This window comes from Lonchura striata, chromosome Z (genome assembly GCF_046129695.1).
Source record: "Lonchura striata isolate bLonStr1 chromosome Z, bLonStr1.mat, whole genome shotgun sequence".
Classification (NCBI taxonomy): Eukaryota; Metazoa; Chordata; class Aves; order Passeriformes; family Estrildidae; genus Lonchura; species Lonchura striata.
The window spans coordinates 7605662-7626202 of record NC_134642.1 but is presented as its reverse complement, the minus strand read 5'-3'; the positions used below and the strand labels follow the sequence as shown (position 1 = coordinate 7626202).

Below are 20541 nucleotides of genomic sequence, written 5' to 3'. Positions count from 1 at the left end.
CAACTATATGGGTTGCATCCAATGTCCCATCTTCAGCAGCTTGTACTAAATTGTGTCTATCATGGTGCAGATTAACAAGCTTCTTAACACTACAAGGAGTATTTTCATCACCGCTTTTACACATCTCATTTAGTGATACACCAAGAACTAAAATAAATAGTCTGTTTCTGGGGCTGTCAATGCAGAGAGACAGGATAGGCACTAAGCCTCCCAAAATTACCTAGATGAATAATCTTCTTTACTCCTTTTATGTTGCTGTATTCCACTACCCTGGTATGTTTTTCAGGCATTTATATGGGTAATTTGGTAATAATATATATCTGCCTAATTCTATACTAAAAGATAAAATTATATTTTCCGCTCACCACTCCAAGGTTTTAGAAAACAAATTCCAAACCCAGACTGAGTTGCTTATGCAGTTTCATCTTCATTCTTCATTGATTCTTTAAGGTCAACAATTTTCTATACTTCACCTGCCCATTTTTCTACCTCTCTTAAAATTCCTAAGGAGTTCTTTCTCCTTACCACTTTTGCTACCATAGAGATAGGAAGAATAGAGAAAAAGTTGTTTTAGTTTGTAAAATAAAGCAAGTGAAGCTGCATGAAGAAAGGACACTATTGAGACAATATTTAATCTCTGACAACAAGCTGAAGTAGCAATGAGGTTCTTTATAGAAGAACTTGGAAAGGTAGTCAGAAAAGGTAGAGAACCTTAAAATTCAGACTACAGAAGAGGCTGAGCCTAGAAATCTAAGCTAAAGATTTTTGGTTTAGCCTCTAGGCCACCAGAAAGAGTCAGTCCTTAATTTGTCCAATATTTCCTTCCAGAATGTAATATTTTTTTTTTTTTATGTAAAAAGAGACCAAAACAACCAAACCACCAGCTTTAATAGAAAATTTCATGCAATTCTGTTTTCCATGTCCAGCAAATTTTTATTTCTCTCACACCCCATTTTTCCCCAGAAATACCAGCTACTATTATTTTGTCTTCCTTTTGTTTTTGCATAAGCTTAGAAATAAGATATTGAAAGAATACAATAAGAAAAAAACTTCAGATGAAACTGTGTCATTGGAAGTTCCTATTACGATTTTCAGTGGACAAGAGAGCTTGTGATAGACACTAGGTTCTGGTTTTAGGACATGTTTAGGGAACAAAACGGTGGTCTTTTAAAAAATAAAAAAGTGTGGTCTTGTACAAAGGCTTTGTACAACTTTTTAAATTAAGTCCAAATTTAATGCAAGGGGAAAATTATTTCATCAAAGGCATTCATGAACTCTGATCGATTTGTACAAGTCAATAGAAAACTCATTTAACTGATTATGTGTAAATCTGTACACAGGCAATTTTTATACTTTAACTGGCTGTGAAAAAAAGATAAAATTCCTTACCTAGCAGCATTTTAGATCATTCTTTTCTCTGTTTACTTTACTCTTTCTATGTCCTCTTCAGTTGAGCACCCCAAGTGAATATACCCTACTTTGCACCTATGTTATGAAACCTAGTGTGGATGTCATCCTTATTGTAACAGTTGGCCTAGACTATAATTTCTACTCAGTGTCATACTATTTTAATATATGTGGTAAGAAAAACCAAGCTGCAAAAGCAAATTTTAGGTTTGCTTTGTTTTCAAAGGCACACTGCATAGTTCCCTGCAGTACAGAGATGGTCTGGAAAAAATACAAATGTGACAGTACCACACACACTCAGTGAAAGAATACCTGAATGGGGCTTAACTCTACATTATTTAAGAAGAAAACAAATAACTTGTTGCACTTTCTCATTTTTCTGGCTGTCATTCAAAAATGAGCAATCCACTAATCACATAAAACAATGTTCCAACTCATGAAAGCTTTCTTATGTACCCATGATAATTAGGAAAGTAATTGATAATATTGCTCAGGTTGTAACAATGAATTTTAGTAAAAATAGCACTCCAAAATTTAATCTTGATATACCACAAATAGTAACACTTTATGTTTTCAGCATTTATCAAACGCTATTCCTATTACTGATGACACTGAAATACAGAAATATAAAGAATATCCTAGCAGTCCATTGTAATGTGCATTGGATTTCAAGTTGAAATTGACATTCAATTTAACATTTATACTTGGCTGAATTGGACAACTACTGCTGTTAGCAAGAACATGTTCTGTGTGAGTTTTTCCCATGCAGAAATTCCCTTGACATCTTTCTCATCCAAAACAGATTTTTTTTTTTAGCTTTAAAGTACGTACTGCAACAGAGACAATAAGAATGTTTTTAAAAGCAAAGAATTAAGGAAAATATACTCTGATTGCTAAATTTACTTTTCATTCTTAAACTGGTTTTCTTCCTATGCAAAAAACCCTAATATTTCAGTGTTCCTATATCTTATTTTATAGTCTTTTAATCTGCAAGCTCTATAAATCTCCAGATACAATTTGAAGTCTAGAAAAACAGCCAAAACAATATTGTTACCAAAGTAACAAAGGCAGAACAGAGAAATGCTGTAATTTAATCTCTCTCTTGTTCTATATTTTAAAGACAAAACCAGTCCAGTCTCCTACAGCTTGAAGCTTCAGTTTCACCTTTGGAACATAGAGTTCAAAGCAACTTTTAGATGTAGAAAGAATTTATAGCTTATTTACAAAGACCTTCTTAGAGAGTTTGTAGAGTTTCTTTTTGTTTCCCTCCTTTTTTTTTTTTTTAAAGTCTTCTTCATAAAATATGCTTTTCATCTGAATGCTCCCAAGGAAAGCATGATCCCAGGGATATGTGCTTGGTTTTTATTTTAATATTACACAGTGGAAGACAGCTTGGTAATGAAGTAGTGGGATTTCTGGGAGGAGCATGGAAGAAAAAAGACAAAATGATGATGAAATGAACAAAGCCTTGCTAATTAAAATGCCAAACCTCTGCAGGCCAATAGCCAGTTTTTATCTAGCAATGACAAATTACCTGCTTACACAAGCATATTAATTTCAATGGAGGTACTTTTTTTTTAGTGGAAACATAATTGTTGATGTATACCAAGACATCATTTAGCTTACACCTAAATCTGTTATGAAATCTTTTGTTTTGCATAAAGAAAACACAAACTATTTTTTATATATGCCTCTCTTTTCTACTTGCTATTACAGAACACTTCCCCTTGTGAAACTAATGTAACTCATTCTGTTAACAGAGTAGGAAGTTCATGTATGCTCTTTACAAGTATTTTTATCTTCACAATAACAAATCTAATACTGAGTGATATACAAATACAATACTAATAAATAGAAGTACTAATAAAAGCACTGAAATGAAAGCACTAATAAAAGTCTGAAAGGCATCATCAATTGCAGGCTTAGTATGACATCCACTGTGAGAATCTAGAGATACACAGCTGAATTACATCACAAATTGAGACAGTTTCAAAAAGTTACAAAGCAAAAAAAACCAAAAGACTTCAACAAAAAAAATGCTCCAAAAGACAATTTTTGGCTGAGGAGAAAGTTGTCACTGAAAAACACTTCCTTTTCAAGTTGAGAGACATCAAAAACTACATTCAATTAATGACAGATATTTGCACTTTTTTTAATATCAGTTTAGGAAACAAAACAAAGAGAATGAACACAATTTTCTTGTGTAAAAAGACTCTGCTCACACTGCTTTGAATTCTGTAATGATACAGGATTACACAGAAAATAAATTGTTTAAACAGCTTGTAACTAAGAGATCAAAAAATAGTAACTCCTTTTAGCAATTAATAGCTTTGAGAAAAGTCACTCTAACTGATAACAAGAATCTCCTTAAACTGCAAAGTTAATGAAGTCTGGTTTCTCATGAAATCCTGTCTCATACAAACTACTTGCTGTCCACTGTGATGTGTATTCTGACTGAAACATTATCCACAGCTCAGATACACACACAGCTTCTTTCTGTGTACCCTTTCTGTCATGCTGAAGAACAGGTTAGTCCATGCTGAAACCTTTTCATCTGAGGCCAATACAATTTTCCCTTCATCTGGCCACCTATTTTTAATAAAATTCTGGAGACTATTTGTTTTTGCAACCCCTACCCTGTAAACCACAAATTATACACGGAGTTCACAGTGATGAAACCTGAGGAAGAGCAGGAATGAACAAACCTGTACACACTCTGAAATACAATACAGCACAGAAGAAACAGTCTAAGAGATTCCTGGACTACGTGGAAGATAATTTCCTGACAGAGTTGGTGAGTGAGCCAAGAGGCCAGGTGCCCTACTGCTATTTATGAACAGAGAAGGATTGCTGCTCAGAGGCCATCTAGGGCACAGGCAACTATGAAATGATAGTTTTCAGTTCTTAGAGCAGTAAGGAACAGAGCCAGCAGAATTGCCACCTCAGATTTACAGAAGACAGACTTTTGCTTGTTTAGGAGACTAGTTGATAGAGTCCCTTGTGAGGCAGTCCAGAAGGGATACGGCTTTCAGGAAGGCTGGACATTCTTCAAGAAGAAAATCCTAAAGGCAGAGGAGCAGACCATCCCTATGTGGCAAAAGAAGAGTCAGTGAGAAGGAAGACCAGCCTAACTGAACAGAAAGTTTTTCTGGAACTCCATAAAAAAAGAAAAGACACTTGGGAGACAATCCCTTGCTGTGGGAATCCAGAGCTTGGGATCCTGGCAGGGGGTCAGGAACCCCCCTGGACAGAGCCCCAAGAGACACTGTCTACGATCTCTGCCCATGGAAAAGAGTTTTCAATCTTACAGGATGAATTACAAGTTCCAAGTGTTTGATATAAGTAATAATTAAGTGTGGCACGGGTGCAAAAGTAAAATTTTAGGATTCTAGATTAGGGGTTCAAAGGGGACAAGATGGAGGAAATTGGGTGTGCCTTGTCCTTTTTCTCCTTCTTCATGCCCTCCATGTCTCACTGTGGTGTTGGCATTTTTCTGTTGGTTTAGGCTGGGGACACACTGTTCAAAGTAGGTGACAGATATTGGCACATTATTGTAAATATAGCACATGTAGTTTCTGGTGTATAATGTTTGTAACATCCCAGTGAGGGCAGAGCCCCACACGCTGCCCTGCAGGACAGAGCTGGGCAGGGCAGCAGAACATGTTAGAGATAAGCAGCACAGACGAATTATGGCTTCTTCTTTAACAATGGGGCAGAAAGACAGAGACTTTCTACAATCTTGGAATCATCAATACCTCTGATTCTGACACCTTGCAATGCTTCAGGCTTGAGGCAGAGTGGCTGGAAAGCTGCTTGACAGAAAAGGGCCTGTGCTGCTGGGTGACAGCAGCTGAACACGAGCTAGCTGTGCCCAGGTGGCCAAGAAGGCAGATGGCATCCTGGCCTGTATCAGAAATGGTGTGACCAGCAGGACAGGGCAGGGATTGTCACCCTGTACTTGGTACTGGTGAGGCCACACCTTGAATCATGTGTCCAGTTCTGGATCCCTACAGAAAAAATATTAAGGTGCTAGAGCATGTCAAGAGAAGGGCAATAGAGCCAATGAAGGGAGCACGAGCCTTGTGAGGAAGTGGTGAGGATTAAGCCTGGAGAAAATGAGGCTCAAGGGAGACCTTATCGCTCTCTACAATAACCTGAAAGGAGGTTAGGGTCAATCTCTTTTACCAAGTAACAAATGCTTCAAGTTGTACCAAGGGAGGTTTACACTGGGTATCAGGAAAAATTTCTTAACTGAAGGGTTGTCAAGCACTGGACAGGTTGTCCAGGGAAGTGGTTGAGTCACTTGAGTGGTGTAGATGTAGCACTTAGCAATACAGTGTAGTGGTGAATTTGGCAGTGCTTATTTGACAGCTGGACTTCATGAGCTTAAAGATCTTTTCCAACCTAAATGATTCTATGACACGTTTTTTTGTGTTGGCATAAGACCACTTTTACAATGATGATTGGCAGATTCTCCTCAGAAAACAAAAACCTGCAATATTCATGCTCAGGTAACTTTCTCATCATCAAGTTACTAAGCTTTTCTCTCTGTTACATATTTCAACTAGTTCTTTGAATCTTGCCTTCCTTACTAGAAAGTGGGATGTACTCAAGAGGAAAAACAGAAATTTCTTCTCCTTTTTCTAGTTAATGTCCTGGCAGTTGAAACTTTTTCCATAGTGCAGAAAACTGGGTTTAGATTTCCAAATGCAAAAGGATAGTCCTACTCCCTCACAATGTGAACACAGTCTGTGAACATAGTTATTGTATAAAAGAAGACACTGAGGTCATCCCACTTGGTCTTGCTGTGTTGTCTGCCATGGATGAATTTTCTGAGGAGATTCAACCTGCTACAGTAAAGCATACTCTATACACGCCTACTTGGTTAAGACCCTCAGCAGACTTAGAAGGAACAATTCATTTTGGTTAACTAACTGCTCAAATGTAGCCTTTAGAAAGTTGCAGTACATCTGTGCATATTCAAAAGAAAAATATCCTGCACCTGGGAAATCTGTGTTAAAACTCGTTGGTCAATAGACAGCACCTCATTGTGTCTTTTGATAATCACATTTTATTAAGAATGGAATAAACCACAATATACAAAAAGGTCCAAAACATAACAGCTGACATGCCCTCGATCTATAATTTGGTTCTGTTGAATTCTAGCAACAATCTTCTAACACAGCTCTTTGATTATAAATTTCTGGCGTATTAAAAAAACAAACCCTCATAGTATAAATATGTTTTTCACATAGACTCAAACATCCACATCACCTGACTTAAAGTTACATCTATCACATACACCTGGCAGTTGACAGAGCAGAATAAAAACAGTAGTTTGCCACAGTACAGAGATCTAGTTCAAAGAAGCAGCTCAGTTTGCCAGCAGATTTCAGGTGTACTAGATGGCAGCAGAAATCTATGCTGGCCTCTTAAGAGCTGCAGCTCACTTTTCAGCTCCACTCTACAGTTCTGTTTTGGCTCAGAGCAGCTTGAAATAAACACTCAGAAAATATTCCATTACCACATGAAGACTATGGTTCAAGTGTGTATATCTGGCTTCTCTACCTAAATGATATATGCAAAATTCCTTCACTTTCTTTCTTGTGCCTTTCATGAAAGGCACAATCAGTTACTCCTAGAATGACAAGAAGCAAAAAGGACTGAAACAAAGTCATTGCTCAATAGGACTGGTGTAAGCACAGGCTGACCAGGAAAATGTTGTGATTAGCTCAAATATATTCAACAAAAATAGTTGTCAGAAAGGCTGATAGGAATAGGGGAAAAAACTTAATCACTGAACATACCACAAAATGTTTTAAGTTGAAAATTCAATGTAACAAGATCAAATCTGTCACATTTCCAAGGACATACACCTGAAGACATATACCTGAATCATTATTTTAGGATGAGGAGAAAAAAAATTCAAACCTCAGTCTTTGAACACTAGTAAAATATTCTGAATGAAACTTATAATGAATCAGTTAACTAGCACTTTAAGGTAAAAGCACAGAAGTTTGAAACATTTATAATTAACTGAAGACAAGGAAATAAGACAACCTCAAAAAGTTGAATACAGAGAATATATGGAGAATTTGAGCTGAATATCTTGAGCTGGAGAGTATGTTTCCAATTACTTAGGCAAGGAGGGAGTGGGAGGACAAAGAGTAAAACCTAACAACAAAGATAAACAGCATAAACTTCTTTTTTTTTCTTTACTGGGACTTATTGCCAAGGCATATTATTTAATGACAACACCACTACCAGTAAATACATCTTTAAATCATCTACATTATTATACTTATCCTACACAAAAAAGAAACCAGACATCAATCATAACTGTTTTCCTTATGTAAAATGTAGTTCTGACCACAGAAAAGTGTTGATTGAAATCACATCTCAACATTAACCAAAATAATATAGCAATTGAAATTATACAATAATTGTCCAGATTAGTCATAGGATGGGACAATTTTATACACAAAGTTCATACCACTACTGCCATTATGGTTGATTTTACTGGTTTTTTATGTGACCTGCAATAGTATCCACTAGAATTCGATATAGTGCTTTTAAAATAGATTCCATCCATTATAAAGAAAACAAGAGCAAAGAAACAGTATAAAGATCCCAAGAAGTCCCACAAATGAAGGCAAAAAAATCACATGGATACACTTTATTCCCAGCTACTGCCCTTTTCCCAGAGCAGCAAACACCTTAATTCAAGTATCAATGATTTGGCCCTTTGCAAAATTATACAGCCTTCAGATCAAGACATTAAATGTCATTTACAGAATCACTCCATGTTGACTTAGTTAATAAAGCCTTTGATAAAAAAAAAATATACACGTGACGATCCCTGAAGATAAGAAATATATATTTAAATTCATTTTGGTAAATAATACAAGCAATAAGCAGTAACACATGCTATAATACTCAATAGACATATAAGAATAAGCAAAAATCCATAAACAATTCAAAACCTAATACTAAATATACATATTTTATTTAGTTATCTGTGGTAGAAAAAGCAAAACTTTCATACCTGCACCTGGAATGATCGCCAACTTTGTTTCAACTAAGCCCATTTTAGCAGAAGATGCTAAAAAATAGAATGCAAAGGAGTTCTTACTCTAATGTAGAAGGAGAAAAATCTACAGAAAATACATAATGATGACCTAGAAGTTTGCTAATATATTAAGTTTTCTGCAAAAAGAAAAATAAATCATTTTTAAAGCACTTGTTTATTAAAGAAACAAATAGATTCAAATGATCTGCTTTTAGTGAAAGATCCAACTACTTCCATCAAGGCAAATTCAGTACTTTATTAATTTTCACATAGTAAGTAAGCAATAACAGTGAGTAACAGAGACTTGGTTTCAAATGGAAAGTACTAAAACAAAATGTATACTATTGCTTAACATCTCAGAATGGGGCAGAATTCTGTATCTGACTAATTGAATTCTTTAGGTGACAAAGAAAAGTCTAAAGTCAAATAACTTTATATATCCTAACTTAGTGGCTCAGAACCAAATATCCATTTACTTTCCATCAATAGGCTTTACAGTTTGGACAGTTTATTAGCTCAAGGTTCCTCTTTTTCAAGAGTTCTTGTCACTTTTATAATTTAATTTCTTATGTAATAATACACTTAGTAGCAACTTCTGTTTTTTCCCTGCACCCTGTTTAGATAAAATCAAGTCTCCATCAAGAGCACTTTCAAATGCACAAGAATCAAAAAAAAAAAAGAAAATAATTGCATGACCCTTTTGGCAAGACTGATAAAATTAGGGTCAGAAGAATCACATAAATATTTAAGAAAACCAATCCAGCTAACAGGGTTAAGCTGTTATAAATGAAACATTTGCAAGTACATAGACAGGTTTCTGCTAAAACTCTTTAAAATAATGGGTTATAAACAATGTCAAATACAACGTATTGTAAGATTTGCAACAGACAGATTAGTCAAGCCAGCTATAACACTAACAACCCCATATTCCATAGCAGAATTCAGACCTACCTGCCACCCGTATATCACAGGCTAACGCAAGCTCTAGGCCACCACCTAAGGCAGTTCCATCTATTGCAGCAATAGTGGGTACAGGCAGATTAGCTGAAAAAGAAAGTACCAATTAACACCAACCTTATACAGAACACCTCTGGAATGTGATTTTATTACATTTTGTTCATTCCACAGTCATACATTTCACAGCTAGAAGCGAAATGTGTCTTGACATTCTCAGACCATCACTGGCAATAATGCCCACTACCACTGCCCCTTCTCTCCTGTAAAGCAGAAGCTAATAGCTTAGTAGAGGTGGGAAACTCTTAAGTTTGACAAACAAATCTGCATACTGCCAGCACACATGACAGGCAGCAGGGCTCCAGAGGCCTGCACGACCATGGCACAGTTTGTGTGTAATTTATCATCAGTGTTCTGACACAAGAAAGTCATTTAAACAATCAGCTTAAAGTACTGCTTTTCACCTTCTGTAAATTGAAATTCTCTTCATCCCTATTCAGCACAAACCCAAAGGTTGATGAAAAATGCATTTTCATTTTAGAAATACACTTGTATATTACAGTTTTAATTATATTTAATGTAAGAATTAACACAAATTATCCATTTTAAAATATACTCAAACAGTAGCCCAGTAGTACATCGTCACTACTAAAGTTTCAAAGATAGCCAAAAGCAATTCATTAGCCAGAACTTGGGTGAAATGTTAAATCAGTTCTTGAAAACAACACCATTTTTTTGTAGATTGTTAAAGAATATTTTCTTTGTTTTAATGTTTCAGCTAATTTGATTCAATGACCAGTTGGTTCAGTTTCATTAGCCAGAAATAGAAGAGAAAAAACTCTTCTGTCAACATAAATGAAAATGATGCATGAAAGACATTAAAAGACTTCTTTCCTTTTAAAATCTAGAAGAGTAATATGACAAAAATTATTACTTTAATGTATTAATTAGAGCTTTTCCTAGTGAACTAGTTAGTTCTAAATTTAGAAATTGTGGTACCTAGCTTACCTGTTTCCTATCTGACAGACAAACTTCAATAAACTTAATTCAACAAAAGAATCAATTAAATATTGGTATACATCAGCATGACAATTATTATAAGCCTGTAGTCTCTCGCTGGGTAACAAACAAAATACGTAATTAAACAAAGGTTATTTTACCTGCAAATTGACCTGCTTTTATGATTAACGGCTAATGAAAATCCAATTACCTTTAAAAAAAGAACAAAAACTTAGCAATTCTTTTCAAGATTCTAACAGATGCTTTAAAACAAAGTACCTGGGTTGCTGGTTTAGATCATGATTAACAGTGATTATCTGAACCAATTTTAGTGCCAAAAAAGGCTATTGATTACTGTTTTCAAGAGCTCTTTCAGTGACTTAAAATTGCTCCAGGTACCCATTATACCTGCCATCTGCCACAGAAGGCATAGGAGACAGAAGAATGGTAGAAAAATCTGCTCTTTCTCTATTTACTTCTTCTCAGTCATATGGAAAGGCAACTCTCATTTCCAACAGGGCACGGTTGCTGACAGAAACTTATAACCCTGTCAACACAACCAATTTGCCAAACAGTCTTGCAATATTGCCAGCTGACACAGCTAGCCTTTCTCTTAAAGAAATATGCCTTTGCCTTGGGTAAATAAAAAATAGTTTGCCTGAACATGAAGGCATGGTCATTGTTAACTGCAGTTTCCAGCAGTTACTGCCTGTATGAATGTTTCATTTATCAGAAAATAGCAAACAGTATCTTGAGCACTATTTGCATGGCTTTTGCAGCACTATTTGCATGGCTTTTGCAGTACTCCAAGGCAGAATGCTTTACTAAGATAAGCAACTACTGGAATTAGCTATGGTGCAATTCAAGTATATATTCAAGTATAACAATAATTCAAGTGTATATTCAAGTATAACACATAGAATTGGAAGTTAATGAATGAGTATTATAAAACAGCTTGGTTTCAAGAATTACAGCCAGTTTCTACCATGAAAAAATAAAAAATCTTAATTCAAGGAATAAAAAGCAGTTTGATAGTGTTAGAATCATCACTTCCCAAGGACATTCATTTAAAAGGATCACCTGACATAAGAGTTGACAACAAATGAAAGGCAAAAGACATATTCTCTGTAATAGCCTTCTGTGTATCTATTAAAGGAATTTAAGAAATTAATCCTTTTAATATGTTCTCATGAAGCATCAGAAAAACTAGCATAAAAAAAAGTTAGTAATCACTTGGGATTGCAAACTGTGTTTCCAGGCTATTAGAACTTTTTAACAAGGGTAAAGCTTCCTGGAGTATTAGTATTTTGTAGCATAAGAAACACATGATCACATTTATCTTCATGATTTTAATGTACAACTGCCAAAACTGTTGAGCTCATAACAAAAGCAGAGATGATGTTTGACAAATAATGCCCTGTAGGCTTAATTGAGTTGTATGCACTCAAATTTTAGGAACAATAAATTACACATATAGACAGGTCAATCTTCACAATGATTCTACATGACAAGGCTCATTTGCTATGAGTGATAAAAAAAATATTTAAAGCTTTGCCAAGAGGCCTAGTGGTTTTATATTTTAACATTCTATATTTTTGTCATAGTTCAAATAACAAGATATAAATTTCAGGCAATTGTACAACTACTCATTAGTCCTAAATTCTAGATGTGATACAGGTATATCAGGGTGCAATCATGAGCTGCATAGTAAAATAAAAAAGGAGTTTAAGATATATAAAAGAAACAGATTAGCTAAAGTAAATGAGAGAGTACAACACAGAGACAAGAACAGACCATGTATATATAAAGATTAAAGCTGTTATAAGTAGTTAAAAGACTAAGTAATGAGCAGCATTAAATTTTAGTTAGAGAATTTCATTGAGTTACCATAGTATATTAAAGTCTGGAATATGAAGGACACTAAATAATAAGGTAGTTCACACAACTAATTCAGAAAGGATTACTTCACACATGTATTCTAACGTAAAACATGCTGCTTATTCTGTAAATTAAGTTATATTCTGCACATAAAACATGTCCCAAGTAAATGCCAATAGTCACACCCTTACATAACATCAATGCTTAATTATATTACAAAAAAGTAAGACTCTAAGTACATTAAATAAATAGAAAGGTCCAATTCAGTTTATGTTATGTCAGCAACAGAGCCAGACATAAGACAAAAACACATCCCTATATTCAAGATCACAGGAGTAGAGACTGCCAGCTAAAGAGAAGACAAATGTGAACAAGCAAATCAAAATAAATTTTATGTATTAAGTTGTTTGAGGAATAATCTCTTAGCACAGAAGCTGACAAAAACTATAAAAAAGCATGTTTACTGGCCATTCAAGACATGATACAAGAAGAGTGACCAACAGGTAAACTGAAGAACTTGAATAAGAAAAAATAATCTTAGTAACATTAGATACCTCAACTAAACCCATAAACAGCTTAAACAAAATAGAAAATATGACATACAGGAACATAAATATATACTGCTTCCTACTCTGTAGTAACTGTGAACTTTCAGCTCAACTCAGAAATACATCTCTGGTAAACATACATATCACATGTAGTTTTAGATTAGGTGGACCGGCAGCATCTTTAGTCTTGGGATACTGCCTGTGACTCTTCATTACTGAAAGGTGTAGAATAGAGTAAGTTAACTCTCCCACAGTTTTGCCATGAGTACAGAATGTCACAGGAGGAGCACTTTGCAATTAAGCACATAAAAATATATTTAATGTGTTGGAAGTAATTTCAAGTTCTTCTGAGGCAGGTAATTGTTATTTCATCTTCAAGTGACTTTCCACATGATGTCTACTGCTGCTGACTAACAAGGTATTTCCTTTCTGCTTAGAGACCATGTTATGACAAACAACAGGCCAGCATATGAATACAGGCACCTGGTCTGGAAGATCTGACCACTAAATAGTTTCTCAGATGTATGCCATAACGCCTACGCAGCTGATTCATTCTACTGCAGATACTGACATTCCCCAAATAGAAAGCAGAAAATGCCTGGATTCTACTGACCTGAATCATAAATGACTGTTTAATCTTCTCACTAATTTATTAAGGAAGTTCTTATAAAATTACAGATATGTGAGATAATAGCTGGGAGGAAACAGGATTACATGTGACACTTTCTTAGTAACTCTCTAGTAGTCTTTTTCTATTCTTACACAGCCTCAGTTTCTCATTACTGATAAAAAATAAACAGCCTGATCAACAAGGAAAACCTACTTTCCAATTCAGTAAGGATGAAGGAAGTATGAAGAATTAATACATACAGTAAAACCAAAATGGCAACAATTCACACATGAAAGTAGCCTTGTTTTTATGAAACATTATATACAGTAGATTTCATGTAACAGACAAAAATCCACTCTCTTTAGCTGGTGTCCAATTACTCAAAGGAAGACCTATTACTAATGCTGATCCCTTACTGTGAGTTCTTGAAACAAGCAAAGGAAGAATAATATTATTAATTCCAGACTTTGTAAATTGTGCTCCTGGTCAACCTGCATGCACTTGTGCCAGCTGATTAACTTAAAATATTTAACACCCAGAAAAATAAATACAAATTCAGAATATATAAAACTCAAAAAGACCAACCTCCTAGGAGTGTCCTCCTTGCAATGGAAAAAAAAAAAAAACATTCCCAAGATAGACACAAGATTTTGAGATTTAGACTATTGAAGTGCCAATGAAATGTATAAGAATCAACCATTTGTAGCCTGGCAGTTGTTGCAATGAACCTGAAGAACACCTGCAGTACCCCCTTCCTTTAGTCAAGATGTAGGAGTCATCATTAAAAGAACTAAAATCTAATAGACATAGAATTCAGTTTCTCTAAAATAAAAGGTCTGTACTGTTACTGCAGTACCACTTCATGATTCCCATAAATCAGAAAATTCCACGGAAGTCCACTCAAGCCCTATCAATACAAAAATTCTACACAGATATAATTAGATACAATTAGATATAATGAGATATAGATATAGATATAATTAACTTCTTATATCTTACTTAACTTAGATATAATTAATTTCTATTTTTGAAGTACTTTTTACAGATTAGGGCAAATATATCAATTTGCCCTAATTACTTCTATGCAAATAATTTAACTAATTATACCAGTCAGAATTTGGTACCTACAAACATTCAAATGCCCCAGTTTAAAGCCGGCCCTTTTATGCATTTGATACAAAACATTAATGAAACTAAAGACAGTCATCTTAACTTCCCTTGTTATTCCCTTGTTTTCCTGTACCTGGACAATGTTCAAAAAAGGTCCTTATTGTTCCTTTCTCATCTTAATTCAGTGACCTCTGGCAACCAGTCTTCAGAAAGAACAGCTATTCAGATAACAGATATTCAGTGATAAACTAGAAGCTTGTCACTATCTCTAGTACCTACTGAACCAGATTCAAAACCCTGACTTGTCTTTAATTATGAACAGAAGAACTCTTGTTACCCAGAATGAAACTGAAAGTAGTGAGCATACTCAACTTGCCTCAAAACTGAGTATCTATCTAAGACAGAAGTAGCCACAAAATTCAATTTTAAGTAACAATACAACTGAATTGCCACAGAACAAAGAAACAGATTGTCCAAGCTATTTATTCCACATGTGCATTTCTGATTATTTGACAAATCAGCTTGATTAGTGAACAGCTTACGAGGACAAGCAACTTCAGGGGACATTTTCAGCAAGTAATTTTTCCTTTTGAATAATGTATTTCATAAATCATAAAGCCAGGAGGATGAATTGTATAAAAGTATCTTCCATACTGTCAATATTACATGGATTACCAGAGGAAAGTATGCTATAAATTGAGAAAGAGATTAACAGTTCCACAACTTGCTATTTAACTCTAGCAAATTACGGAAGTGTGGCAAACATCTGCCTACGTATGTCTGTAGCACATGGGAAACCCTTAAATCACAGAATAGCTGAGGCAGAAAGAGACTTCTGGAGCTCACCTTGTCCAGCCTGTCTGCTCAACCAGCAGCACCTTGAACAGGTTGCTCAAACTCATGTCCAGGTGATTTTGGAAGATGTCTAAGGAGGGAGACTTCAGAACCTCCGGGGTAACCTGTATCAATGCTCTGTCCCTCCATAGTGAATAAGGACTTCCTGATCTCAGGGAGAATATCTTCTGTTCAATCACCACCAGAGACAGCCCAGCTTCATCTTCTAACACCTCATACCTTGCGAGCCATCTCTTCTCTAGCCCTAGCCTGCTCAACCTTTTCTCACTGAAAAGATGCTCTGGAGCATTCAACACCTTCAGGGTCTTTCACTGGACTTTCCAGTAGCTCTGCCTTTTACTGAGGAGCCTAGAACTGGCCATAGTATTCCAGCAGTGGCCTCATCTGTGCAGATGAGAGCAAAAGGAACACCTCCCTCAACACTGGGTAACACTGATCCTAATACAGCCCAGGATATCACCGTCCTTCCTTGCCACAAGGGCACAGCACTATCTCACATTCAACTTGGTGTCCCACCCAGACCTGAGGGGTTTTTTGTGTGGCTGCTTTTCCTATCATTGCCCCCATCATGTAGCTGGTGCATGAGGTTGTTTGCATCTTCCTTTGTAGAAATGATTGATGTTCCTGTTAGTTTGTTACTCTAGCTTGCTGAGTTCCCTCTGAATGGTAGCACAACCCACTCCTTATGATTTTACATCATCAGCAAACTTGCTGAGTCTACATTCTATCCCATCATCCAGACCATGAAAGATGTCAAACAGGACTGAATTTGGTGCTGCATACAGACTGGCTAGAGGCCTCCAAGCAGATTTCATGCTGCTGATGCAAAATCTGGACCCCTTCATTTAGCCAATCTTCTATCAATTTCACTGCCTTTTCATCCAGTCCATACTCACCAGTTACTTTACAAAAATTTTACAAGAGGTACTGTCAAAAGCCTTACTGAAGTCAAGCTAGACAATATCCATGTTTCTCAATCTAAAAAACAATGTTTCTCATCTAACAAAATTCTCGTTTCATCATAGGTTGTCAGACTGGTTAAGCAACATTTCCCTCCTCTGACTCCACCTTATGACTTTCTTGTCCCTTGTGTTCCCAGTAGTAGTTTAGTTTCCACGTTTAGTTGTTCTGGAACCTCTCCAAGGACAAATTTTAATCTACAGATAAGAAAGCTCCTTCCCCATTTCTTAGTACATTTATTTAAATGTAGTAACAATAGAGACTTCAAATTAATAAAAAGAATGGTCACATGCTCCCAAAATGTTTAAATATCACTAAGTGCATATGTGTAGATAGATTCCATGATTGAAGGTCACCCATTAGGAAAGCAAGAAAGAGGAAAAAAGAGTCATATCTTAAGAGTAAGAATGTCAAATAAAGAATTAGAAATTTTAGTCTTGTTATTACAAAGCAATGCACTTATTCACATGACATTTATCTTTAGTGCATATTTCAACTACAAATAGCTTAAACCTATTTAATAGTGCAAGTCTATGGGCTGATTCCTACACTAGCATTGAACGGTTTGAGATCTGTTACTTTACAGAGTTTCTTTATGAACTCAAAATCTCCAAGTTGTCTGGTTACAAGTAATAAAAGAATTTTCAAAAGGTCACAGACATAAATAGGAATTTTGAGTCAGCAGTAATGATTATTTGAAACTATGTCCTAGCTTGCATAATAACTGGGAATGGATTTTTACTTTGTTTTTAAAATAATTAAGTTTATACCTAAATATTATTATTTCATAACTCAGAATAAATTTCTCTTCCATCTCTTCACTAACCCAGATTCTTGATGTCTCTTGGTGGTGTGGCTGTTGATTATAAAAACTAAGATTTTTTAACTTAAAAAAAATAAAGGGGGGGCATAAAGGGCATAAGCTATGCCCCTTGACTGGCAATTAGGGGCAGGCCATGTACAGTTCTGATAACTGGAATACTCTTTATACTAGGAACATTATGATCACAAAATTACATTTAACATATTAAATAATTTATGTCACAAGAAATCAGAAAAAAATATTACAACACAGCACTCTATCTCGATTTCATTTTTGGGGACCTTCCCCTGAAGAACAACATTGTGATGGCATATAACCTTTGCAATGAGTTTTGTTTCAGGCAGTTACCTTACCTTGCAAAATCTGTAATCAAGTCAGTGACTACAACAGTTTGCTTTCATTTTCAGTTGCAAGCACTACTGTAAAAAAAAAGATTCATCTATAGAGAAAAAAGCTAACAGAAACAAAACATTTCAACAAATACTTTCATCCATTCTGTAACACTAAGAAATCCAACCAGTATGTCACAGGGACATTTCTCTCTCTCTTAGGATTTTTCATAGAGGTGCACAGAGAGAAATGTTCCTGTGACACCAGTGGATGCAGCAACATTTGAAAGTGGCTGAGAGAGACTGTCAAATCCACATGAACTTCAGAGTAAAGAAGATTGGTCCGGCCATTCTTGCACATGGCAAGTAATCACTTGTTACAAAGTTTTACCTCTCTTAAGTGCAAAAATAACGATAAAGTGATTATTCAACTAATTTCTATACCTCTGTATGTTTCAAAAATATATTCATCTGCAAAAACGACCACACTTTAAAGTCTGAATAAGGAATTCTGTGCCGTACATTTGCTTGTCACAACTGTGAAAGGCTTTTAGGTACCCTCTAATTCCTGCACTTTAGATAAGAAGCTTAACAACTACAATTGTTGATAGACTTGAACATTACTGTCTTTGCTTTAATACCTTCAAAGTTCAGGCAGACAATAACAGTAAAGAGCTGCAGAAGAAAACTCCGTATTTTTTAGTATTTGAAACAAATTTTGCTTTTTAATGAAAATGGTTACTGTACATTACAGCTGATTACTAAGCAAAAGGTATTAAGTTTTTCTTCCATTTGTTTTGACATAGGCTAAAGCACCTCACTCAATCCTATTAATTTCCCAGTTTAGCCCTTTAATCATTCACTCTCATATGTGACATAGAAACAATGTGTTTTTTTTTAACTGAAAAAAAATTTCAACTTTAATAAAGGCATATTATATGAATTATTTTAAAATTTTCTAATTGGGTATTTATTATGGACAAGTAAGAGAGTGTGTTCTACATTCTTGATAATAGAAACAGGAACTGAGAAACTAATGGGAATGAAAGAGGTGTTTTACTTAAACCCTTCAGCTACTGTTTTCTGTATCCAACTCTTCCATGATTTTCTTGTACTATAGACAATCATTTGGATATTTCAATCATCTCTCTTTATCAGTCTGATAAAGAGATTCTTCTGTTTCTTCATATTTACTAACATTTTGTCTTGTAGTTTCATTCTGCTCTCAGTACGACAATAATAAAGTCAAACCTAGATGACAGAATCCACTTTCTGTAAAAATGAGTGAAAACTACGGATAAAAGAAAAATGAAAATTATTCCTTTTATTTTTTACTCTTGCTAAATACATTTAAGAACTTATTACTTACACAAAAACAGTACAGCATGTAATCAAGCAGTGAATTTATGAAACACAAAGGAATTAAATAAATTCATTTACATTTTTACATTCTACTTCTATGCTAGATTTTTTTTTCTTAAAGAGCATACAAAATAAAACTCAAATTATAATCTCTATATAATATACACACACACAACTGTAGTCTCTGATATAGTCTCTGGTTGTTAGGAGAATCAAATTAGATACAGTTTTCATTTTTTTAATGTTTTTTTAAACAGTAACATTTTAAACAAACATCATTTTAAAGAAACGTCATTTTTATTCTGATTTACAGTATGAAGATAACACATACTCTATTATTACTACCACTCTTGTTTGACACAATACATAGCCCAGTCTAGTGTTAAAATATTTTATTCTAAATTAGCATAATTTACCAAGTAATAGTTTCAAGCCAGTTCATTCACAGAACACTGCAGAAGAAACACTCCCTAACATTTTATAGTAAGCTTTTTGTTTTTTACAAGCTAGCTTAGTAATATCATCAATATCATCAGAGCCTACCTAGGCAAAAGGTGTATTCACTACAAGATTTGACAACTCTGAAGTCAAAGCCGTGTGCTTGGCCCCATCAGTGAGCTCAGGATTTGTTCAATATAAGAGCAACATTATGCTTTCAGCACTATGTCAGGAGTTGCTACCCCTTGAATACCAATTCATTCAAGGAACAGAGACCAAGACAGGCAAAGCAAAGCACTAACAAACTTTTATTTCTCATTCAGTGATTGAAACATACAATTTCAAACTTGAACAGGGTGAGGAGAGGATAGCACTACCAACACATCAAACATGCACAGTGTGGCTCCCAGAAGAGGGAATGGAAGCCCTGGACAGCAAGTGATACTGGAGGCCTGTTTTAACACAGTACAAAATGGCCATGCTGATCTCAATAAACCATTTGAGTGAGCAGCATTCTAGTTTTGGAACAGTTACCTTTGTGGAAGAAAACTTAAAGAGCCATGTCCACAGCATAGCCTCTTGTCCTCCAGAACAACATTAAGAATGACTACCAGAAGAAAAACTAAACTATTGCTGAGGTTATGTTGATTTTTGTCACAGCTGTACAGCAAGCAGCACCAGGATCAGACAACACTTAGTCAAAGGCTACCTTAAATTAATTCAATATCAAGAGAAGAAATAAATCTACCACTGGAAAACAACCAAGAGCCTAGCAACACACTCAGAATGCTGGCACTCAAGGACTGTATTAGCTATGCTGTACACTTAATCAAACAGGCAACATCATAACACAGCAAGCAAAATACTGTGCTAAAATCTATATTTTACAGTGTCAGCAACACAGAAAGAGCATAATGGCTGAGGCCAGCTGTTAAGCATGGCTCTGCTAGCTGTAATTTGTCCTTTTTCAAATTTGATAGCAATCTAAAATTTCATTTGGCTTCCCAGTAAACACAACTCATAGCCTATAACTCTCTTCCCTATGAGAGAAATCCACAGTTCTTATCAAAGGATTTCCAAATTAGAGCACTGCATTTTTGATGGCCAGACCTACTTCCAGCAAACACAGATGGATTTCGTAAATTTGGTAAATTTTGAGTGTTCATTCCTAAACCAGGATTTCAAATGCTAACCAAACC

General features: G+C 35.2%; 1 protein-coding gene across 1 annotated transcript in view; it reads right to left on the bottom strand.

The window, feature by feature from the left end:
* AUH (AU RNA binding methylglutaconyl-CoA hydratase) overlaps nt 1-20541 on the bottom strand; it is a 109882-nt gene that overhangs the window by 43915 nt on the left and 45426 nt on the right. The window contains exons 5-6 of the mRNA XM_031507278.2: nt 9428-9520; nt 8453-8509 (exon numbers count right to left, since the gene is read on the bottom strand). Of these exons, the coding sequence (XP_031363138.2) occupies nt 8453-8509; nt 9428-9520 (150 nt within the window). The remainder of the gene's footprint in view (nt 1-8452; nt 8510-9427; nt 9521-20541) is intronic.